The sequence below is a fragment of the Dromaius novaehollandiae genome, chromosome 7 (assembly GCF_036370855.1).
Source record: "Dromaius novaehollandiae isolate bDroNov1 chromosome 7, bDroNov1.hap1, whole genome shotgun sequence".
Lineage (NCBI taxonomy): Eukaryota > Metazoa > Chordata > Aves > Casuariiformes > Dromaiidae > Dromaius > Dromaius novaehollandiae.
In genome coordinates, this window is record NC_088104.1 from 47,043,908 (window position 1) to 47,068,832 (window position 24,925).

At 42.5% G+C, this 24,925-nt stretch overlaps 1 protein-coding gene across 8 annotated transcripts in view; it reads right to left on the reverse strand.

Moving 5' to 3' along the window:
• The window catches only part of HDAC4 (histone deacetylase 4), a 275,382-nt gene that overhangs the window by 51,517 nt on the left and 198,940 nt on the right, over nucleotides 1–24,925 (reverse strand). For 6 of the 8 annotated variants that reach the window (XM_064515482.1, XM_064515489.1, XM_064515488.1 and 3 more), the window contains 6 exons: nucleotides 24,682–24,798; nucleotides 24,396–24,594; nucleotides 20,647–20,876; nucleotides 10,614–10,871; nucleotides 8,205–8,391; nucleotides 1,492–1,625 (listed from right to left, as the gene is read on the reverse strand). In XM_064515482.1, coding sequence (XP_064371552.1) covers nucleotides 1,492–1,625; nucleotides 8,205–8,391; nucleotides 10,614–10,871; nucleotides 20,647–20,876; nucleotides 24,396–24,594; nucleotides 24,682–24,798 — 1,125 coding nt within the window. The remainder of the gene's footprint in view (nucleotides 1–1,491; nucleotides 1,626–8,204; nucleotides 8,392–10,613; nucleotides 10,872–20,646; nucleotides 20,877–24,395; nucleotides 24,595–24,681; nucleotides 24,799–24,925) is intronic. The other 2 variants (XM_064515487.1, XM_064515485.1) reach the window with 1 other exon arrangement.

A 24,925-nucleotide genomic window follows, 5' to 3' on the forward strand; every position in this document is an offset into this window, starting at 1 on the left:
AAGAAAGGAAATGCAGGAGTTGAGGCAAGGAAGCTAATAATACGTATTTATGGTTTTCAGAAAAGGGAAGGGTCACGATATGATTGAATTTCACCACTATTCAGAAGGGAAACACAGGTGGAAATGAGGTGAATGTCAAGAAAAACTCCAAGAGTGTCACGAGAGAAACCTAAAATACCAATTTAAGGAAGCAACTACTTTTGCAACAAAACAGCCATTGCTTGGAATCAAGACAATGAAGAACTTCACACATTGGAGAGCATCTGTAACATAAATTCAGGAGATTTAGGAGGCAATTAGCATTCTGTGATTTAATTACGGCTTCTCAAGGAGCTAGAAAACAGCAATGGGGTGTTTGGGGTTTTGTCAGAATAATCCCGGAATTCAATTAAATGGGTCGCTGCAGACACAAACAGGTTTAAAACTCTTCCTTGCTCTCTTCTGCAATAAATAAGGCTATGACAGGAGAACTTTAGCTAATGGCAATGCTGCCACCACGTGGGCAGATTTTCTGATTGCTCAGAAAATATTTCTAGCCAGGTTCTGATATAAGTCGCACACACGGTACGATTCAGTCTCCTTAGACGCTCAGAGAACCGAGGAACAAACACTATCAATTTATCAGTACTATCACTAACATTACTACTGGTTATTAATAACTACTACTGCCAATGCTTATTATTAATCATTAATCTGCTTATTTTAGTATCTAAGCTTTTCTCTTAGCTTGCTTTGCTCTTAAAACATACATGTCCAACAAAATTAATATAATCTATTTTGATGGAATAGTGCTTAGCTACGCCCTGCAACCCTCATTCTTTTTACAATAGCTTCATTTCAGCTGACCATTACTTAAAAAAAGGCATTAAATTTTTTTTTTAATTAAAAATTCTGCTGTTATTAAACAACAGAAATACAAACTCGTTGATCGGCAGCTTCTCCTGTTATGACTGAAGAGAAATGAAACAACATGTTTATTCCATATTCTGCTCTTATCTTTGGTCATTTCAAAAATCAGCACTTGGTAAGGACTTTCAGTGGACTGAAAAATTACATGAGCAGCTTCATTGCGAACGGTGAAATCACAGCAGGCAAGAGCATTTTCCAGAGTTTTATGAAATATGTGTTTGGAACGGTCACCATGACGCAATGAAATCACATTGCCAGAAAAGCATTCCTGGCACCTAAAGACACACACAGAAACAGTCACATAGGCATGGCTTCAATTCAAGTCACATATGGCAAAACGCTGCCTGCAGCTGGAGCTATAAAAATCGAAAACTGGAGCGCAGCGTAAAGCTTGCACATCCAGGTAGCAAACGAGTAGTGCAAGTGGCAGGGTCGGCAGACATCCTCACTTCCAAACTCGGAACTGGGCTCAGAAAAACGCACTACAGACGAGCTGGCAGAAGAATGAGCCACACGTGGCCGCTTTTTTTTTCCCTTTCAGACCAACCGCTTCGTCTCCCTCCTTGCCGGAGTTTTCATTACCTCGCATTTGCTGCGGAGACCTGTCTCCTGGAGCCGGGACCAGATGCTCTGGATTCGCCCCGCGTGTTCTGGGTGGCTGTTTGTGTTTCCACAGGTACACTGATGTTTCAGCATCAAGGTGTCGTACACAAGGCCTGCAGCAGAGGGTACAAAACTGCTCTCAGGGAAAGCAACCATTTTGTCACATACATGGGAAAAATAAAAAAAAACCCCTCAAGTCAACGAATATGGAAAAGAAATTAGTCACCAGCATCACCACGGGCTGAAGTTATAAGGCTGACTGACGGAAGGAGGTGACAAACGAAAGCCTAAGTATGAGTAGAGACATGCAAGTGCAAATAAGTGATCTAAAAAAGTATTGATGGTTACAACTTTTCCACTGAGTGCTTTTATAAATGCGGCTAAAGTGACTCTAGGGTTTCGGATTAAAAACCAGAAGGAGTAGGTCATTAGAAGGCATTGTGTTTCATAAAATAGTTTATGCTGAAGCCTTCCCATCAGCATTATTTGACAACATACTAATTAAGTCTATTAGCACACACTTGGGAATAATTATTCAGCACAATAGGTAGGTATTTAGTGGTGTTGTTTCACTTTAACGTGGGAGGCAGGCAGCTAAATCCTTCTGCATTACCAAGTATTTATGGCATGACAACAAGGTAGGAGACTTTGGTTCCTGTTCCAGAGTTGCTCAGGTACATTTTTGGAACAGGAGTTAGGATTTCGTAACCAGTATTTCCCTGAATGCAAACAGCAGCTTCTCCACAGCTATGTAGTCTTAGAGATAAAAGACTTGTGCAAAAGAGACGCAGTATAACGCTTAACTTTACCCTTCCCTTCAGCCAAAAGCTCCAGAGAATAGTACCAATGCGGGGGTGCAAGGAAAAAAAGGTTTCTTGCAAGAAATGTCTGCCTGAAAACACAGTACATCGAAAGTCCTGAAGAGAAGCTGAAGCTTTCGCATTTGCAGTGAATGCAGAAGGTACTCCCAGACCCCAGCTTTAAAGGGTCTGCATGAACTGATGCTGCTCCTCCGCACTCCCCAAGAGTATACCTCACGCTGCGTCTGGAGGTGTGAACACAGCTTGCATAGCTTCCCTGCGCTGGCTTTCACGCAATCGCTTCAAGTACTGATAAACAGCACAATTTGCAACTGCAAGGAGTTCAAAGAGGCCCTTAAAAAAAAGTCTCTGAGAAGATACGTGGACATGTAGCCTGGAGCTGAGCTCCGTGCTGCTGCGTGCACCCAAGCCGACTACTTTGACTTAAGCTGGAATCACACCTTTTTTGCCTGAGTGTAGGCATGTTCTCCCACCGAAAAATTTGGCTTTCCCCCGTGCAGCAAACTCTTGCACTGACACTTTCAGCTATTCAGCCTTAGGGAAGGTATCTGGCAGTTCCTCACTTTGACGTAGGTGAGTGCAAAGGAAGGAAAAAAAAAAAAAGCCCAACACACTGAGTTCTAGGAAGAGAACAGAGCCCTGGTTAATTGACTGGGTTAGCCAAAGTTCAGTTAAATAAGATTGTATTATAAAGCTCTGTAAAGGTCTCCGAAGTTTGATTCACAGCAAACTTTATGAAAAGCTGCTGGAAAAATCAAGCATTATAAACGCCAAATGAGAAGAAGTGGCAGCCCAATGGTAAGGATTGCTGCCCAAGAAAACTCCCCTAGAGTTTCCATCAATGTCCTTTTAAGTTCAAGTGTTCTTAAATTAGTGCAAAGTCTGCCGTTGTCTTTGCTCATGCATGTTTTCCCTCCAAGGTTAATTTATTTTTTTTAAGGAAACCATTCTTCAGGGGACTTCACACATTTTCTTGGTTTGACAAAGTCCCAAAGTGCCCACAAGTCCCCATGTAGATAATTTTCTAGACCACGTGGGACTGCACTAGGTACTAGGTCAGCTCAATTGCTGTGGCTAAACAGAGGAAAGTGATCCTGTCTTCTCCAGCTCCCAGACATCTGTGGGGACTATAACTACATGTTACAGAATTAATGCACAAAGGGGCATATGTATACATACCCTATCTTTCAATGTATATACTCACACTCAACACAAACTCTCAATTTTAAACAAAAACAAGAGGTAAGTCATTTATTAGCCAGCTGCTGACCAGTCTGGGTGAAATCGTGGCTTTTTCTTTTAACTGGCTTCAGTGCACCCTTGAAGGGCAGTGAGGATTCACATGTGCATCCACTTGGCAGAGAGCCTAGAGCTGTCCTGCAGCACAGCGCAAATACACACACTATTCTTACCACTGCTCAAGTTTTTTAAAGGTGAACAACAAAACAAGAGCCCTGTTCAGGGCTAAATTAAGATGATTTAGCAGGTCATCTTACCTGACACTAGCTAAGAGAGTTGCACTTTTAAGGGCAGAAGTAGGAAACTGGGAGCTAGATCCTCAGCCACCCAAACCAGCACCTTTTCATCAACATCCACAAATGCTGGAAAACTACATTTATGTTTAAAATATATGTGCACATCTGATTTTTATTTTGATAATTGAGCCTCATCCCAAGACTGTTCGAATTCAGGTAGAAAGACACTAAATGAGCCCAGAAGAGCCATGAAATGCAGAACACACAAAATCTCCCTAAAAGATTTGTATGAAATGTGGTACGGAGTGAGTATCTGACAGTAATGCCTGCTGCACAGACTTCCACGACATTCGTTTGGACTGATGGGTTCCTATCCCAAACTTGTACAATTTGCATCCTTCCAACGCTCTTCACGGCCATGTACTTGGGGGAACCCTAAGGGGTTAAAAAAAAGTTTTCAGAAAAGGTGGCGGAAGGATGCCTACACACCTTTATCGGTTAGTTAACGGGGACTACAGTGGGGATTAAGTAATTCGGTTGAGTTACAAACTTCTTCCCTCCCCAATGACTCAGTGATAGCAGTAGTGGCTCAATGAAATTTTTCTGCACTGTAATCATGTATCACTCAACGTTTTTGTTTTTTTTTAAATTAAACCACGGGAAAGAATAGAACTGTTCCAAGTTCCTTCCTGTGGTTGGGGACACTCAAATGAAGACACACACAAAGCGAAACTTGACAATTTAAGCTTAAAATACTAAACTACATTGGCCATTATGAGTTACATTAAGTGGTGCTGGAAGCAATACTCCTTAAGACATGAGAACAATCATTTTTAAAGGTCAGCAGTAAAGCCTAACCGACTCGCTTTTCTTGGCAGAACAAACATATGATTTGAGGCTCAGATAATTATATTGCTCTGCACAGGAGAGAATAAATGCCTTCATCATAAATGAAAAATACTTTAAAGCAGAACATCAGAATAATTTGTGGAACCATTTTTACAGGAGATCAGAGACTAGATAATTGGAGCTATGCAAATTAATGGCCTAACCTGAGAAGTCCTATTCAAGTGTGCGGAACATTGCATGCAGAAGTATTCATTAAAGTCAAGAGGGCCACTTTGCTAGTGAGGGCAAGTTCAAGGACTGGCTTTCTTTTTATACGCTAGCATGAAGGAAAATTAAGTGTCATGCTGCAGAACATAAAACTGATTGCCTTGAAGACGTCAGGAAGGGCACTGCTCTCAACTTTCATGTGCAGTAATGCACATGGTGTTTGAGAGGTGTGTGATGTTGTTCTTTGCATATACCTTTGAAGTTGCAGGTACTGGTCACTGCCAGAGACAGGAGAATAAATTACACATAAAACAACAGGATTTCAAGCCATCTGGTCCTAACTCCATTCACAGAAAACATTAGGATTTTCTGTACAACATTCTGCACGTAAAAGTGATGAAGAATTCCTTGTCTGTTGGACAATAACTGATCTTGGAGCAGCCATACTTGTGGCTAGAGCAATCTTGGTTTGCTTCATCAGGGCTATTGAACAGGGTTCTTTTCTCAAACCATCTCACAAAAAGATCACAGCAATTCAAATCTTTATTTCTATGAAACCCAGAGCACATAATTATGGTAGAATCGGTCTCAAAAGCAGTCGCTTCTCAAACGGACTGATTTTCCTAATGAAAAAGAAGCCTAACACACTTCAGCACTGCTTGCTTTGAAAAATAACCAAGACTTTAATTTCCTGCCCTTCAAAGAATAGTTCAATCCTAGTGATTAAGGCTTAGCAATCACCTCCAAACACACTATCTTTGATACACAGGAGACAACTTCAGCAAAACGGAACCAGTTTAAGCCGTGCACACATGCTCAACATCTGAAATGTCTGGCTTTCTTTTCTATGCTTGTGTGCTCTTTTTTCCAGCCACCGTAAGGAAACAGTGGCAGCTAATTAAACTACTCCTTCCTTCCCATTGGTGGGCATACAGTAACTAGGCTTGTCTGAAGGACTTCTTCTGGAGAAGTAAGCACAGAGGTTTCATGGCCTGAGCGTGAGGAACGATTTAAATTGACTATCTGTTCAAGCATAAAGAAAAGCAAGGGGGAAAAAAAAATTATTCTTCCTGAAAACTTTCTTGCATCCAGTTTCCATGAATCTGGAAACTGGCATCTCATCTTTCATGCCCTGCATCTTTACTAGTGTCAGCAGATACCAAACAATGCTTTCTCCCTTGACAGCATCTTATTGCCTCTTTCCTTCTCCATTCACGTAGCATATATGTAAAGGACTGCACAATGGAAAATCAGTGGAAAATCAAGCCTTTGAGACTTAGCATGGCTAAATGCTATGAAAAGGATGTTTAACAGGTGAAAGACACTAAGCATTCTTCATACCACTGAACTGGATTAACTAAATGTCCAGTACTGTATAACAGCAATGTGATATTTTGCTTTTTATTTTAAGCCACTTTTTTTACCCTACTGCCAAGGAAAATGTATCATAAAATTTTAAGCGTCTTTTCAAAGCAGTACACGCTTCAAAATCTTATTACTGCATTCTTATATAATTTTTAATGAAATTCAGCAGCACATATTTGACTAAAACATATATCCTCTGGTAGGAAATGCTATTGTATGTTCAAAGTCTTGCACATGATTGACAATACAACTTAAATACCAGGAGGAGGAGAAGGGAAGAAAGAAAAGGAATGAATAATCTCTTAAAGTAGGGCCAGGCTTCCTTACTTGTTTTCAAAGCATCAAGATTTGGGGCTAAGTGTATCATAGGCTCAAGTTTCATCTGGTTTGATTGGGAGCCAGGGGCCTACCCTTCTTTGTAACCTTGGCAAAAGCCAAACTCTAGAATAACCTTGTTCCTTCTGATCCTGCAACCGCTCGTGTTAAAAATTCAGGTCACCAAAAATTCAAGATTTAACTATTAGCAATAAATATAGACTTGAAGGGCTGATTTTCCAAAATTAGATGCTACTTGGGCTTTTACAAAGCTGATTGCACATACTTCCCACTCTGGACCTAACAGCTGAAGGAGAAAGTCATATGTAATGTGTCATTCTTACTATACCATCAGAGTCTGTAAACAAACCCAACCGACAGCACTGATTTTAATGACGCAAAAAGTATGGGTTAAAGTAAGATTAAATGGATAAATCAAAGGGAAACAAAATCATGAGTTGCCCTTATTTAGGGCAACTTTTTTTTCTTCTTTTTTTTTCTCTCCTCTCCACACGGTGCACACCATATGGCGAAATGTTCATTCATAAAATAGAACCTGACGTTTGGGGAAGAGAGGGCTGGAAAAGCAGTGAACACTAAAATAAGTCTGCTTAACGCCCCAACACAGGACTTGAAAAATTGCATGCAATTAACTTTTATCTGTTACTAAAGCTACGGAATAGACAGAAAGGATTTGGGGAAGAAAAAAGTTGGTCACAAGCCCTCATTGATTTGGGAAGAACAGTTATTCTTCACCGTTAATCTTTGTGGGGAGATTAACACCTTTCTCCCATTTGTGCATTGCACTAGATGAATGCAGAATTATAGTCATAATTTTGAGATGAAGACAGAGCAGGTAAGAAAACACGTCGCTGTTTCTGCACACTGACAACTCGAAGTAATCAATTCCTCTCGCCTTTCTGATGCATTACACTATGCCAGGGATACCAGCCTTCTTTCTCTCTCCTTTTTTTTTTTTTTTTTTTGGTAAGCTACAGGAACAGCCTCTCCATGGTGGACATTGTGTTACAGAAAGGGGTGGTCTGGCACAGAGTCCAAACCTGCTAACTTATGCCACGGAATTGTGCAGGGACTAGAGAAGATGCGGAAAACATAGCCAATAGATACCGCAGGTCCTGGTAGCATTAGGTCTCCCAGGACCATCTGGTATGGTGTCCTTTCTCAGTAACATTGGGCTCTGTTCTTCTCACATCTAAATCAGCCTTGTCATAGCATATGACTCAACTTTTTTTTCTGGAGGAACATACTTAAGTACTACACTACGTTTCTAATGATTTTGCAGACTCTCTTTCTGGCTAGGCTAAAGGGTGTCTACCCCTCTGGGGAAAGGAAAAGAAGGACAACAGAGTATAAAATGACCAAACCTTATTCCAAAAGACCACAGGACATTATGGGGTCTACAACCATAGCTGAGATTCAGACCCCAAAGAGATGCCCTTGTATGGACACAGGGCCAGAGCAGGGCTGCAAGTAAGCTTTCACACCAGAGCACCCCCTTCCACCTAAAAGAAAAGCGTGACCTCTCTAATGCCACTTCTGTACAATCACTGCCTGCTTTCTGAAAGCAAAAAAGGTTAACATAAGGCAAAGCGGTCACCAAAGCCCCACCAATTCGGTGTCCAGTGGCCTAAAATGTTACCTGTTGTGAATCTTGGCTTAGTGGGTGGCTCCTGCACAGACATAGGGAAGGTGGCCGAGGCAGGCGAGGACTGTGCACGGGACAGAGGCCGATGCCCTCCAAAAGAGACCGGCATGCCAGCTGCCTCCAGCGACGCCTGGTAGTTTCTCAGCTGGTGAATGCGCTGCTGCTCCAACAGGAGGGCTTGCTGTGGGGAAGAGAAGGGGGTAGCTGCTGAAAGCCTGTGTGGTGCCTTGGTGCCTTCATATAATGTTTTTTAAGGATTTTTAAACATTATGTTTGAAGACTGACTCATTTACCTGACAAATGAGCGCAAACACACGTTATGCAGCACAGGTGTGCACACTTCTAGACTGAAGTCAGGCAAGTGGCATGACAGCGTGGGCAAACCTCAACCTTGAAGCTGGTATATGCTAACTATGTCATTAGAAGAAGCAGTCTCATCTTCCCTCCACTCTGGCCACTTATTCCTACTCCTGTGCCACCCCTGCTACTACAGTGGTGTCTTTAGCAGTGCAATGCACCTGGTCAGGGAATGGGTCCAGCTGAACTGCATCCCAAAGGACCACATTCTAACTACAGCCTAACATGGTTCCCCTTTCCTCTATCTATTCACTCTCCTCTCTGAGACAAAGTAATTGCAAAGGAAATATTTCTTTTCAAGATTGCTCAGGTAGGACTGTTTGTTCAGGACTAGGGAGGGAGGTTGCCCATTTAGAGGGATGACTTCATTGCAGTCCGTCATTAGCAGCATATTAAATTTTGCTTCATTTTTTTAGAAGGCAATGGTGCCCAGATCAAAGAAATAATGCCTTGCTTAAGCATGACTGGCAACGGCCTTGATCCTCCGAGGCAGCACCGTTGTGAAGCTAACACTATGTGACTAGGAACTGAAAATATCTTCCCTGAGCAATAGCCAGTGATGTTCATGTGGGACACGAGTGTCAACTCTGCAGTGCTAGGGAGGTGGCAGGGAGCAGCTAGATGCAAATCGTCACACAGAGCAGCAGACATTGCAACTGCAAATTTGGCACAAGTCTGCTTTCCCTTGCCAAGAGCTGTGCATTTGCTCAGAGAGCTACACCCTGGCATGGATATAGCTACCTGTTCCTGGCTGAAGATCCCATCCAGGGGTTACACAAGGCTCTAGATAGTCAGATGCTCAGTTTTAAGGACTGCGAATATGAGTAGAGCTGCTGTACCTTAGGAGAATCGACACCTTCTCACCTGCATGACTGCTACAATGACAGGCTGCTTTGGGGAGACATAACTAGGGAGATCACGCCATACTACACCGTTATTAGATTTATTACTACGCCTTTGTTTTTCTTTACTCACAAAGGTCAGCGCATCTGAGATCTCCGGGATCTGCAGTTGTGAAGAGAGAATCCCCTTCAACAAAACTAGTCACCCAGTCTCTTTATCCAGCTGTTCTTTGGAGCAGTTAATCGGTTTTAACAAAATCAGGCTGAAATAAAATCCTCACCTAATGGCAACTGCAGTGGTCAAAAATGTTAAGACATATTTTGTCTTCCTAAAGAAACAAACAGAAAGTGGCTCTGGGACTACAAGCACATTGACTACACTTTGCAGAGGTGATCCAGATTCCCCTCCCTGTGACTTTGGAGATGACAAGGTGACTCCAGGAAAGGATGGCACTGACTTTATCTGAAGATTTCTTTATGTAGCAAACCCTCAAGAGTTGGTTCCCTTAGCTTCTCACCGTTAGAGTGGTATTAGGCAGTCACAGAGAACCAAGTCCCAAATGGGCACTGTGATAATGCAGGGATTTACTCTGTATATCAACGGCGCCGCTTCATTGCAAGGTTTCTTCTACCCTCATCAGAGCGTGTAATAGCACATTTATGAGTATCAGGTCTAGTCATCTGTACAGACCGCATGCTCCTATCCTTAGTAAAGCGGGTGCAAGCATGAATGTATGCATGAAATCAGTTTAGTGCTAACCTCCCCACTTTCCACCTATACACGGATGGCTCAGTCCTATATGATGACTACAATCTATCATTCAAAGCCTGGGAAAATCTTCAACTGTTCTGAACTTACTAAACTTAGATATTTGGGTCAGTCACAGCCATATTTTTGTACAGCTGCCTAACAGAGATTGCAGATGTTAATCCTAGCAGCTCCAACTCTCTCTCACCTCACAGACACCTATCTGCTCAATTTTAATTCACAGTAATGGTACTCAGATTGACTCCCATCACTCAGTATGCTGCTAAACTCCTCAACTTCATCACCGAGGCATATAGTACAGTTCTAGTCACTGCAGTTTTTCCAGTTTGTTGGTATCGTTGTGTCCACGGACATATCCTTAATTTTTCACATCTCCGTCACGGGAGAGCAGAGAGGGCGCCAGCAGCCCCCCTTGACGATGTTTCGAGAGCTCACCTGACGGAAGAGCAGCTCCTGTTCGGCCTGCCTCTGCCCAGGCTCCAGCTCCTGCTGTGGCTCTGCTTCCTCCTCATCGCTCTCAATGGGCTCCTGCTTCACCTGCACCATGTTGGCCAGCCCTGGGGACTCCTTCTGGCTTGCGACTCTGTCGCTGTAGGGCTCCTCCAGAAGGGCTTGGTGTTCCCGTAGCTCTTCTTCCGTCTCCTCAGGGTGGCTTTCATGCTGGCGAGCTGGCTCGTTGGGTTTTGATATGATCTGAAAACATCCAACAGGTTAACTGATAAAGTATAACCCATCAGAGTTAAAGCTGACTGTGTTGCCCTCAGAGTCAGCTTCATGAAAGCAAAAATTGTGATATATAGCTCGTATCTTTTAAATTACGTCCAAAACAACAGCACAAGAGAAAGATCAGGCCAACCTTGGTATTAAGTACTGTCATAGAAATCCTGTGTCCCAAGTAATAATGCACTTGATTTAGCACTAAAGAAATTATGCCTACACACCTATGGATACTAGTCCATTCGCAAATCCACAAAGGAGAAGCACAAGACCCATCACTACATTTGGCAACTGAAATCCAGAATAAGAAAGTGACAGATCAATCCTCTAAGGGGCTTCTGCTTTCTCGTTTGCCCAGTCTCCTTTTGAATTACCCCATAAATTTTATCTTATAAAATGAGACACCATTAACACTCTTAACAGTTTAGTTCAGAGGAAACTGAGGACATTAAACTTCTGTACAGAAACAAACAGCGGGAAGTAAAAGAGTCATTCTAACCAGGCTTTCTTAACTAGAGGTAGTGAACTTCTCTGGAAATTAACTTCCCTGAAAGCACCTGCTAAAACAAAGGGAACAATATAATTTTCACTGTAATTCACACAGGCTCAAACTTTTGAAAGTTCAGCAGCAAGATAAAATTCACAGTTCTTAAGTCTCGGCGTGCTAGCGATTTTTATTTGGAGCAAAAAAAATCTGTGAACTGTTTTTAAATCCGGCACAGGTAAATAAATCAATTCTCCTCTCCTTAAAACAGCACAAACTGCAACCTATTTCATAGGCTTATAAAGAAAATTGCTGAACTTTTAAAGTTGTCAGGGTAGAGCTTTAATATGGATTAGGTCATTGGTATGAAAAGCAATATTGATTTTAAATCTAATAAAGCTAAATCAAAACACATTTATTGAACATATGCAGGAGTGACTATTCATAAGTAACTTGTTTGCTGAAGAACACCAGTTTAAACTTGAAACCAACACTTTTCCCCTAAGCTTAGGAAGAAAGGCTCTCTGATAAAACTTAAGTAAACCTATACAAAGCAGGGTTAGGCATACAAAGGCCATATAAAGGATTAAATGCCGGCAAGCAATGCATCAAGGACAGCAAGGGATTGCTCGTAACTGGAGCAGAGGATCTCTGGTAACTGGTGCTCAAAGCTTCTGTTAATATTCAAGCACTGTGAGAACCAGAAAGTAGGACTGCATCTTTCCAGCACTTTGTGGACTACTGAGTTGTGGATGTCTTGACTTCTAAGAGGAGCAGTATACAAGGAAGGGCAATATCTAGCCTAGAAGCTTAAGACAAAACCCTGTGGGGTTAACATGACCGCTCCCACACAGCTCACCCCTCTTAATAACAGCCAACAACTTTGTCCCTTAATACCTATCAAATACTTCTCAGTGATCTTTGTGATGTTGCCTACCCTGCCTGCTCCTATTTCATTACCTGTAATACGCTTTGGATAACCAAGCCACATTAACCTGAAGCACTCTCAGGCTTGCTGAATAAAATCTGTTTTAAAGATAATTAAATCGCCATGAACCATCTTCTGCTATTTTTTTTCCTGCTTAGATTGCAAGTCTCGAGCATTGAACTTGATACCTTTTGAACTTGTGAACTACACAAGATGAGTAATTGCTGGGAAAATAACGTACAATGTCATTGTCAAATCTAATGGAAATGAGAAGCAATGCAATTCCCTGTAAGGTTTAAATTATTCCAATTCCATAAAAATGTAAGGAATTAAATGAAAAACACATGTAAAACGCTACAGTGAAGGTTGAAAGATCAAGCGGCCAACGACAAGAACATTTCAACCATTTAGGTTGCTCTCCCAACATAAATGGAATCTCCTGGCATGCCATTTGTCCTAGCTGCTACAGTCTATTCTCTTTAAAGCAAAGTTTTGCAAAGTATGTGCTTCGTTATGTACACACTCCATATACTACATAAGGATGTGCATCCCTGATCCATTAATGCTCCCTGAAAAGCTTCCGTTTCTGGAATTATATCAGTATGTGTTTGTGTTAAAATCTTAGTTTAAGAAAAAGCTAAGGTAATGTAAGTGCAAGGGACTGAATATAAAGTTAAAATGGTATTTAAAATGTTTACAAAAAAACCTGAAATAATAAACAGTTACTCAATGCACCATAAACAACAATTTCTTACCTGAAGTAGCTCTCTAGCATCCTTTGCAATTCCTCTGTTCCTCTATTTTCAAAGATAGTCTCCTCTAGCTATCACATACTGCCACCAAAAAACTAAGCTAAGAGCTCTGCCTCTCTAGCCTTGGACAGCTGTTTCAGTGCAAAAGAAACTAGACATCTCGATTTACAAGCATTTTAAAAAGACTAGATTATCACCAGGCCAGATACATTATCTACCTCTTCAGTATACAAAGAATGGGGAAAAAAAATCATGGCAACGTCAGGTCCCAATAAAGGAAATCCAAAGAATTAATCGTTTTTCTGTGAAATACCTCATAAGGAAAAAAAAAAGTTTGTGTTTCTTTCCTACTAAAATTTCAGCTCATTTGAAATCTGAAAGGGACCATATTCTGTCTACTGATACCTTCTCTTAGGACACTGGGAAGTCCACAGATACTACCAAACAGGCTACAAATGTGGGAGAAAGCTCTTAACATCTTATATTTTTTGAAATTTATGAAACTGTTCTGCAGTTTTTTTACAACGAGCTGCTTTGAAATGAACAGGGAAACCCTCATAGCGCAGTACAAGTATGACTTTCTACCACCTCTCATAAAGTAATCACAGAGTAGTCAAGAATCCCCAATGGAAAAACGCTTGAGAAGTTCCTAGAAGGATACAACTAATGCATTTTTTAACTTGGACAGCAAGTGTCACAGAGACCTGTTTGGTCCTAAACAGCAGCTGACGAGCTCCTCCGGAAGCAGATGAAGAGCTGAAGAACTTCCAAAAGAACACATAGCAAAGCTTCTTATCCAGACAGACCAATTCTGATGGAATGGTGCACTTCTGAACCCTTCCCTGACCAAAACAAGCAGTTACAGAGGAAGTTTCTGGTCCTGCATAATTAAAGGACAAGGTTTCTTCAACAATGAATATGACAAACCATCTCAGCTGTCTACGACTGACAGAGGTGAAATTTGGTCGTGACTTTAGGTAAAACCTGAGTTAGATTGACTCTCAAGATCTCTTCCAGTGTAGGAGTCCAACACAGGGCTGTGGCACTTCTGCAGTGTTGCTCATCATGGAAATGGTTACCCAAAGCAGGGAACAAGCTGCTACAGGTTTGAATCCCTGAGTGGACTGCTTTCAGATACAACATTAGTAAAAGTCTTCTGGGAAAGGGCACCTCTGCTGGAGGGAATACCTTCAGAAACTTCAGCATCACTGGACTGACTGACTATACAAAGGACACAGACAGGAGGATGAAATCACAACCGCACGCACCTTCAGACTGAAGGATAGATCATCATGCTTCCGTACGACTCACCCAGAGCTATCTACGGGTAATGGAAGCTCAAAGAAATCATGCTTGATAACATGCCAAAAGCCCATTCCACTTTGCCAGATAAGTACTTCTGGTGAAAACCTTGTGCAAATAAGACTGTGCTGGAAGGTGGACAAGACAGCATTATTGTTGAGAACTGTCCTGGGAAATGCAGAGCAAGCCCTGCTGGGTGCAGTGACTTCCATCCGTTTTGGGTGAACAGGGTGAAATAGCAGAACACGCCAGCATGAACCCAGCCAGCATCCGCCTTCCTTGTGCTGCTCTGATCAGCCATGCATTCTCCTCCTCCTTCCTGAACAGCACTGTGGGAGGTACAAGAGTTGGTGGGACACCACGTAACGTTCCACTGACCAGAGGAAGAGAAAAGTCAGGGGGCAAGGGAGAAAAACTGACTTTTGCATAGTTGTGACTGTGCCACGCTGTGCAGAATCAAGTGGAAACCTCACTTTCCTTCCTCTGGAGATCAAGAAGGACAAACTCAGGGAAGAAAGAAGTGAAACACAGGGAGGAAAGAGAACAGCTTTAGATAGCTGGGGAGACAGCTCTGGTGAAAAAGAGAAAAAACAGGGGATAAAGAGAAGATAAAGGCTTAGCTCCAAAGCATCCTGAGACAGCCAGCCAAGAAAATGCCTGTCCTGAGTCAAGGAAGTGGCTAGGAATTGAGAAGCAGGAGGAATGGACTGTGGAGCAGGTACGTTATCTGGGTTGCTCAAGGGAAAGAAACCACGAGCTGGAAGATGTAAGACAGACTGCATCCACAGGGGAGTGGGCATGTGGACAAGCATTCGAAGAAGAGAACATATTGCTGAGGGCTTGAATTAGTCACTCAGCAATGGTAACACAAGCCCTGCTCTTCTGGCTATCCAGTATGGTTCTTGCCACATGAGGTACCTCTTGCAGAGTGGGGAATTTTTAATTTTTAACTTTCATAGACGAAAGCGAAACAAGAGATGATAAGGAACGATGGGGAGAGGCAGAGCTGGGCATACGCCACATAGTGAGCTGGCAGCATGTTCTGCAGGAGATGAAGCCTAGAAAAATCTCCTCTTTTCTTTTTTTCCTGAAGTGATTAGACAGTGGAGAAAGAAAAAAAAACCTATCTGAAGCAGACTACCGGCTGGAAGGGCCAAGGGAATGCTTGCCTCTGTGCCTGGATGAGAGGGAACAACTGAACTGCAATGAATCAAACATTGACTGCCTGCAGGGGAAAAGGAGGGGGAGCGAGGAGACAACACCCTGCTGATTTCTTCCTCCCCTCTCCCAAATAAGTGGAATTGTGGGCTTGATTTTATCAGGCACATCTTGACATGTCACCAGATCTCCCGCAACAAACATCCCACGGAGCAGCGGCTTCTCGCAAAACTGCTCAGTATCATTTAGGCCATCGTAGGGGCAAAGAAATGCACACGCAGGAAGCTCGAGCTTCTCACGTCCTGCTGAACTGCATTTCCTATTCCACTGAGGGAGAGACAGACCAGGAATACGGAATGAGCTTTCCAGGAGATCTTTTCAACGCTTATTATAGCCAATGTTATGTTTGGGCTCCGCAAGCCATCTAGGTCCCTGGCATTTTTGCAGGAGATGAAAGAATTTTGCTGCTTTATCTAATGAAGAAAAGACAAAGCAAAGGGCGAAAAAAAAGAGGAAGGTGTTCTGACTAATAAACAAATGATGTCAAAAAAGGCTTCCCTCAAACTGCTCAAAGGGTAATAGCTCTAAGTGCTGGGCAATACAATCTAAAACACTGTATTTTTCCAATATTACAAATTAAACGTTATATATTAAAAGCTACTTCAGGAGTCATTTAAGGCTAAGCAGTTAATGTGCTCCAAAAAGGGGAAAAAATTCAGGAAATAGCAAGGTTAAATTCTAGTTGTTAATAAAATGTATCCACCCAACACTGCTGCACCACAGACAAGTCAAGGCACGGTAGTCTGGCATATATATGTTGCCTCTGCAGAAGAAACACCACTCTTTCCAGAGACTGCCAAAAATGGGTTTTACCCAGAACAACCGTAATTTGACCACAGAAGCTCCAGTATTAATCTGCTTAAAAGTACAGTTCAGGGCTAGAAGGAAGATAAACTGCTCTGTTTAGGCTTCTGTGCATTATACATCCAATGGACTGAAGCCAAAACACTCATCTTCACTACAGAAAGGTAAAAAGCGGAGTATTCTGGCACAGGATTTACGGAAACTCACTTGCATATTTCTGTTTAGAGAGGCGATTGCTACTTCCAGACCAATCACATCAAAAAGCTCGTCTTTTAACTCAGAAATAACAGGTCCACTAAGAGATTGCTGCCACATGGAGTTATTTTATCCCATCCCAAAAGGTTACCAGAATACTCTCAAGACAGAAATACCCTTCTGAATGCTAACCCAGAGCACCAGAGAGAACCACGAGCAAATCCCTGTTCATCTCTCGCACATAAAAGACTATGATTTGCATCTTAAAGGAGATGGAAGTCTGCACAGAAATCACAGTTGCTGAAGATGAGATGATGCTGGGATTGCTGCATATACTTATCCTACAGTAAAATAACAGTCCCACTTCCTTCCCTCCCCCCCCATCAAACCCCCTGTGTTAAAAGAACATTCTTGAGGTTTGAACGTTAAACGCTGAAAAACGTAGGAAATATAAGCATTCATCTTATTTGTGCCATTTCAGATCAGTTTTCTTGTGCAAAGATAAAGCTTTTCTTTTCAGGACTGCAAGACTGGTTGGTATTTATTCTTTTAGGACACGTGCCTCTCTCAGATCAGAGGCTGCACAAAGCTCAATTAACAAGCAGTCATTTGGTACCTTAACCAGAGTCTTATCTAGTGTATCAAACCCTGGTTCAGGAGAAAGAGCTGTTGACTTTTACATGTGTTTTGGTAGCGTGTTCATCACTGGAGCACACAAGGCCTTGCAAATATTAACATATCTGAATTCACAAGGAGTCAGCTGCAGGACGGGAGCTACTGCTTCCATTTCCTCAAATAAGGAGCCGAAGCAGAGATTATGCTCAAAGCATGCACCGTACTTGGTGTTCCAGTTCGGTATGTTGATTTTAACGTCATGCATTTTGGATGCACAAGCACACCTTTACAGCTAGGAGCTCTGCTTCTCTACAACGTGGACCAGATGGCCCAAAAAGGGCTTTCAGAAAATGAGTGGTACCCTGTGATTTGCCAGCTGCCACCCTGCAGGGGCACGCTGGCTTAACGGAACAGCTCAGCATCACCCAGCTCTGTAACAGGGAGGCCAAAGCCAATTCTCCGTGACAACGTTAAACGGCCTTAGCCCCAAGGGCCCTTTTCCTCTTCCAGCAATCCACTTCCTTCCTTACGTGTCCTCCACCTTCTGCAACAAATGAGGGAGGGCTCCATCAAAGAGCAGCCTCGTTTTTACACTTCTCCTCTGCACTAAGTTCGGAGTCTTGCAAAAGGAATAGCATGCGATGACCAAAAATCCTATCAAAAAGCATGCAAAAAAGGAAGTGAGATAGACTCGCAGGGGGAACTTAACTACTCCCATTTCCTAGCTTGAGCGCACAGCTTTGCAACTTCAGTGATACTCTTTTCACTCCATTTGGCACGCACATCTCTCCTATCTCCATTTTTACTTTTTCTCTCTCCTCAAAGCAAATGCAAACGGAGTCCATCAGGTGACAACAACCAGGCCAGCTGGGCCAGGACTCCCCTTTTCCCAGGGAGCCTCACCACTCTCCCTAACCCCTCACATCACCCTCTCCTTCCCTCCCCAGTCATCCTCTCATTCCTGATGTTTCTCCCATTCGACAAAATCTCTGCTCCAAAGCCTCAGGCACCAGGGCTCTACAGAAAAATTCCCTAGATTATTTATAATCATAAGCAAAACCACATATTTTCCCTAGCCACCTTCTTGGAAAGAGCCAGACTTGTTTGGGCTGCAATTTTCTCAAAAATTTAATCTGATGCAGACACCTAACAGGGAAAGCTAAGGCCAAAGGCTTAAACTTAGGAAAAATTACAAGCTATCAAAAACAGCCTCATATTATTTATGGGAAATACAACACACTTAACAACAGACAGTGCTGTCAGTTCTGCTAATAATTAACAGGCAGCAATCTATTATATTATTTTTAGTTGTGCCTTTACCCTCCTACACACAAGGGTCTTAAAATATCTGCGTGTCTGGGAAAAGTCTTTTTCCATGTCAGCAATTGGATGCTATCCCATGGGATAAATTTGCCACACACATACAGAGTTAGTTACTAAATGATTTTAACTCATCACTTAAATAAATCAAACACATGGAAATGGTCCTTATGCATTTAGTTTAATTATGCTCCCCCCGCAACTTCTCCCATAGGTGTGATACATCACAATTGTAACAAAGATGAATTTCCAACTCTGGAAGAAAATAAAATCAATTGACTCAAACCGTGCAGAGGCTCAAACTCTTGGGAGGTCTAAATGAAAGCCTGAGTGAGTGCAGTAGGTACGTCACAGCAAAGCCTCTGGACGCTCGCAAGGGTTGGCAACGGAAAGCCTCAAAACCTAAAACAAACCAGCCGCTGAACTGCAACTTCTTTCCTAGCAAAGGAGCCGTACCTAATGCCTGGAGCCTGACGATCCCCATCTTAAGGTTCATTACGCAAAGCACGTTTGGCGCGGGCTAAGCTAAATTTCTATGGCAACAGCAGCTCCACGCCACGGCGGTGGGTGAGGCTGAATGAAGTCCAGGGCTGGCACACGCGGTACCTAGTGGCAGATATCCAGAAGTACATGATTGACGTCAGCAACTTGTGTAATCATCCTGCCTTAGCTCTCTTCTATAAACAAAGTTTTTTTGGGAGGGTGAGGGTTTCTTTCTTTAAATTGTCTCTTTCTCCTTACTGGAAAGTTTTTTTTTTTTTTTTTTTTTTTTTAATGGGCCACCACACAATCAAGTGAATCCAATTCCCAGTAGTTCTATTTTCTCAGATGACAGGAAGGGTGAAAATATTTGCAGAAATCGCCACCAAAAACAAAACCACAGCAATCTGCAAAGCAAGCCTGCCATCTCATCTGTCCTTCAGTCTGAAGCCTACTACGAGATTTGCTTGTTTCTAAAAGAAAACCATGCCTGGAACTCCTTGAGAATAATCTTTAGAAAAGCCTAAACATAACCGTAGCAATCACAAAGGGTCAGAAAAATATCAGACTGATTATGCCTGATTTCTCCTTCCCCCAACAGCCTTTTTATACTGCAAGACTTTAGCAGCTGAAGTACCGGGACAAAATCTCGGCTGGTGTAAATTTTCATAGCTCCATTCATACCACTTGCAATTTGAACTCTTGCACTTAAAAGGTGAGTTTTACCTTCTGATGGACTAAAAAAAAAAATCAGGATATATTTTGTCTTTTTTAATACCCTTGCAATCACCTCAAAGCAACTTTGCTTTCACTTCAGGCATAATATTGGGATGCCCGGACAGATGATTTCGGCTGCATAGCAATTGCAAAACCTGTGCATTGATGAATGGCATGCTGCAGTGTCCACCTGATGTTCTCTAAGTGATTTACAGAGAGCAAGATAATAAATGTAGTGCTTTCTTTCTTCAGAGCAATTTTTGAATCACATCTAATTAATCTTCAAAACAACCCCTGCAGGATGCACAGCAATACTGTCCCCATTTTCAGGAGATAAAATGGGCAGAAAACTATAATGATTTACATAGGGCCATAATTAAAGAGAATTTGGACTGGATATGAGAACAGCTATTCTCTTTCCAAAGGTAATCCCAGCGAAAAATGCTTTAGTAAATCTGAGTATCTTCACTTTCAATTATTTTCTACTGTTGTCATCTCTGAAATTTCTCCCTTTTTTCTCCCTCGGATTCATACTATTGCCCCTTCTCCCTTTAGAGCTGAATATATGCACAGTATGTATTTCCCCCACATACCTTGACAACATTTTATGTTCTTTACTACAAAACAGGCAAAGATGCTGATGTGGATGGATGGCAGCAATGACAATTTCAAAAAGCCTTACTGGAAAGCTCCAAGTTTGATTTGCACTAGCTTTCCACTACCTGCAACAGAGGTACTGATCCTCACCTTGGTGATGCCTGTCCACCTCCTCACTGGTATTTCGCTCAAAATCATGAAGAAGAGGTTTAAGGATGAAGGCCAATTGATAATGGAGTTAGAGGCCACACACATTACAGCACAAGAAACAAACAGCGTTGGCTAAAGACAGCGCTGATGCTGTATGAGTAAGAAATACTTTGGAAGCACCATGCCTACCTTGTTCATGTGCAGTTGCTGTTGCTGGAATTGCTGTTTATGTTTCTCCAAAAACTGTTGATGCTGCTGCTGGATCACTAACTGCTGGAGGGCCTGCGCATTCTGGGGAAGGGGAGCAGACTGCGTGCGCCCCAGTGGGCGATGCTGCCGGAGTTTGTGTATTGAAGGGGAGACCCGTTCTCCACCAACCAGAGACTGTGCATGGAGGGGCAGTCCTGAAAGATACCAGTCTGAAGATAATATGGAGGAAAAAACAGCAGAGAAGAAAAAAAAGGAAGAAAGGAAGGGAAAAAACGGCTGTTGAGTAACACTGATGGTGACAATGAGATATACTGTTAAAACCAGCCACCTCGCCATTTACAGCTGAAGTATCCTTAAAAGAGAACAGAAAACAATTAATTACTGTTGGATGGAATAATACTTTGTTTTCTTTTGAATTCTTTGTGTGCTTGTTTGCTTCATTTCTGAAAATCAGCAATACCTTATGGATCCTTCCATCTCCCAGCAGATGACATGATTTAACATCCTACTGGTTGTTTCTAGGAGGTGTTAAAGCCTTACAGCTTGCCTTGGTCCAGGAGTAATCTCAGGTTTATTCTTAGGAAAGCACCAGCCCAACCTGTCACCCAAAGCATCCAGCTATTACACCTTACAGTGGACTTAGAAATGCTGAAGGAAGGTGTATGATGATGAAGCTGCTTCTCCCTCTAAAACACATGGAGAAGCATGGTTGCTATTGGTTGCACTATATCTGCTCTGTAGAAATGACTAGGAACGAAAACTTAAATCTGATAGACTTCAGATCACACATGCCTTGGAAAAAGGCTCTCTACTGGAGCATTTCAAGAATATGAGAGCAGTAAGGCTCCACTATATATTTAGAAAGAAGGTAAGTCAAGGGACAAGATGACAAAAAGATAGAATTGTTTCCATCATTGTTGTGTATATTCATGCTGGAACTTACTGAACATGTAAGGGTTATTTTGGGAGGGCACACTTTACTCATGCCCTAGACAAATGGGGTCTCTTGGATGACTGTCCTGTGAAACACCTCTCTGATCTCTGGTAAGGATAATTGTTTAGGAAGAGTCTTCTCTTCTTAGCTGTTCTCATGGTAAGCAAGTTCTTGTTCTGCTCTCTGGAAGACGTACCTTCATGTATTTTTTAAAAACCTGAGACAAGAAGACAAGGCCAACACAAAATCAAACTCAGGAGTGAGCAATTGAGAATAAGCCTGCACTGTTGCCAGTTAATGCCTTGGGAAAGAAAGTCATCAATGCTGTGAACTGCTGTGTGTCTAATGGGGATAACGCTGTGCATGCTTTTAGCAAAAAATGTATCCTTTTGTTTTACTTCACTGCATAAAACAAAGACTGCTCAGGCAGCCAGTAATATTCAGATATGAGGCAGCTTTGGGATTGGAGAAGTTGTTTCTTCACTCTTTCACTTGGGTCTTCTTACATCGAAAACATAGAAAAGCTGTACAAAAATCTCCAGCCTGCTGAACATGGTGATTTGGAGAACACATTGAAACACCTGTCCCAGGACACTACCTCCCGTGCCCACTCATTTCGCAGAACTGCCTGTTTGGAGGAATCAGATTCATTTTGAAGTCAGAAGATTGTCTGCATTTTTCTCTCACCCTGTCCTTTTCTGAAAAGAGTAAAGCAAAAGGGCATCGTTTTCTTTTCTCTTTTTTAATATATGCTTAATTTAGAAGGATATGGTCCGTTTCCCTTATAGTGCAGTTCCTCTAACCAAAAGTTGAAATTACAGAGCACAGAAAGGGATCCTCTACAGTTTGTATACAGTATCTTGGAAGACGACTTTCCTCCAAGAAAATGACCAAGGTCCCATGTGAAGGCTTTTCAGGGAGACATTTTATTCCTAACCAGGACTTGCATGTTCACGTGAAGGATATTGTCCCCAGTACCCTGCCACAAGAGCAACAGCAGATCTAAGCTCTAGTGGGGGACACAGTCATGATGCTTAGATTTTATCATCACTTTCTACTCAAGATAAGGTGTTCAATACACCCCAGCTAAGATCCAGAAACCAGCCTAGCAAAACTTGTTCCCAATTCACAGAAGTAGCAAACCTCTGTCCAGTAGTGACTCTTGGTTTCCCACAACTCTCAGGCCTAACCTCCCGCACAGAAAGAGGAGCCTGCCATCGGTGCTAGCTCCTTTTGCAGCAGTCAGGAGACTAGCTCCAAAGCTGAAGGCTACCTGCAGAACACTAAACAACTCCCCTTTGCTTCCGAAGAAGCTGGAAGTACCAACTATGATCTGGCAGCTAGTCCACTTAGGGCTTTTCAGACCATGTTAGCTTGCTCTGTTTGAGCTGCTATATCTGGAACATGTATTTCTTGTTGCTCGTCTGCTGTATGGTGAAGATTCTCCTAAGTGGTGGTTTGCAACAGGTTGTACCTGCCCTGAAAACACCACGTGTATAGCAGGTGGACTAGAGGAAATGCACTTGGAAACCAACACGATAAGCTGTAAACTCCAGGAGGCTTTGGGGGAGGTAGAAGAAAAAAGTCCACTTCCCAGATGTGCTTTAAAGCAAACGTCAGCACAAACCAGAAGGAAAATTTTGGTGATAGGGTAAGAGGGGAAATCCTCACTGGTGGCTCTTAATCAACAGTCCTTGGGCAAGGGGCAACTGGTGAAGAGACATGTCAGGATACTGGATAACCTCATCTTGCCACAGTGACCATGACAAAAAAGGTAAGAGAAAATTACGTAAAAGTCCAAGAAATCTGTACAAACCACTCTCATGGCTCCAAGAGTGTTGGTTAAACAGCACAGTTCCATTCTTCAGCCTTCCAGTACGTACATGTTTTCAAACTTATCACAGCCTCAGGTATATTCCTGGGATTGAATGCAAAACCAGACAGCAGCCAAACCAGAGAGCGGTGCTGTGATGTTTTAGTGATCAACATCTCTCAGGAATTCCCATTATAAATGGAATGAAAGAATATAAAAATCAGTATTTCTTTAAAGTATGCAGAATATCCTTTGTCCTGATCTTTACTCTAACATTACATACTGTAGACAGAAATGTGTCCTACCAGGGATTATTGTTTTGATTCAACCCTATTTATAGAAATATGCCTTGCCATAGGTACTTAATTCTGAGAGTATAACACAGGGAGCAATTCAAAGCAATTAACATCCTGAAATTGTAACATATACAAACAAATACAATCTGTTTGAATGCAATAGATTCTGCCATGTTTTTTTGTCATGTATTATAATGATGCAAAGCCAGTATTTTAATCTATGCTTTTGTAAACGTGTGTTCTGTTATATATAGGATAGAAAACATTAGTGAGAAATAGGGATGGTGATCAGTGAAATAAGAAACAACATTTTTATTGCTACTTTAATCTAAACTAATTAGAATTTTAACTATAAAGTAGATTTAAATTGTTACCTACAAACTTAGGCTTCCCTTATGGAAGTAAATGCTATTTGCTTCCATTTTGGCAAGACGACAAGGCAGCTTCTCCTACCCTGGAAGATGTGGGCAATCTCAGATTTTGCAAATGTTGCAGCTATCCATGACTCAATGAACACATGCTACCAGGTTATCTGTTATAGCTATAAAATGTACAAATTACATGATATCTCCCTTGTAAGACAGACTTTACCAAAAAAACCAAAAGTAATGGATGTCATCTCCACCTTTTCCTCCAGCTGGGCGTGTGCATAGTGGTTTTTGCACGTTATCTGTGGAGTTCTCACCTGTGACCAAGGGAGTTTGTGCAGTCGGCTGTTCCAGTAAGACCATGTGTTGCAGAAGGGGGTTATGTGCAGTTCCCCCATCTCTTTCCAGCGTTGTAGTGCTCAAGTAGGGAGTGAGGTGGGTGCCGGGAAACAGAGAGATCCGCTGTTGCAAGGTGGGGAGAGCAAGTCTCTCGGCGTCCTGCTGTGCCGACCCTCCCTGGAAAGGCACAGGCGAGGACACAGTGGGTTAAGGTCTAAAGGCAGCGGCAAGCACCAAGTCAAATCCGCGCCCCACACCACTTACGCTGGAAGGGCCAGTCGCAGGCAGCCCTAGCGTGATGTTGGGCAACGATGGTGATGTGTAGAGCGGAAGCTGGGTCACCGAGCCTTCGCGATTCACCAGTCTGTGAGCCAGGCTGGTCTGGAAACCAAAGCAAGAACATTGCCCCCGTGAGACAGCATCCAGGGATGGGACTGAGGACACGGCGGACGTACCCATGCACCCCACCAGCATCCAGAGTCTTCCCAGGCTTCAGACAGTGCCACTG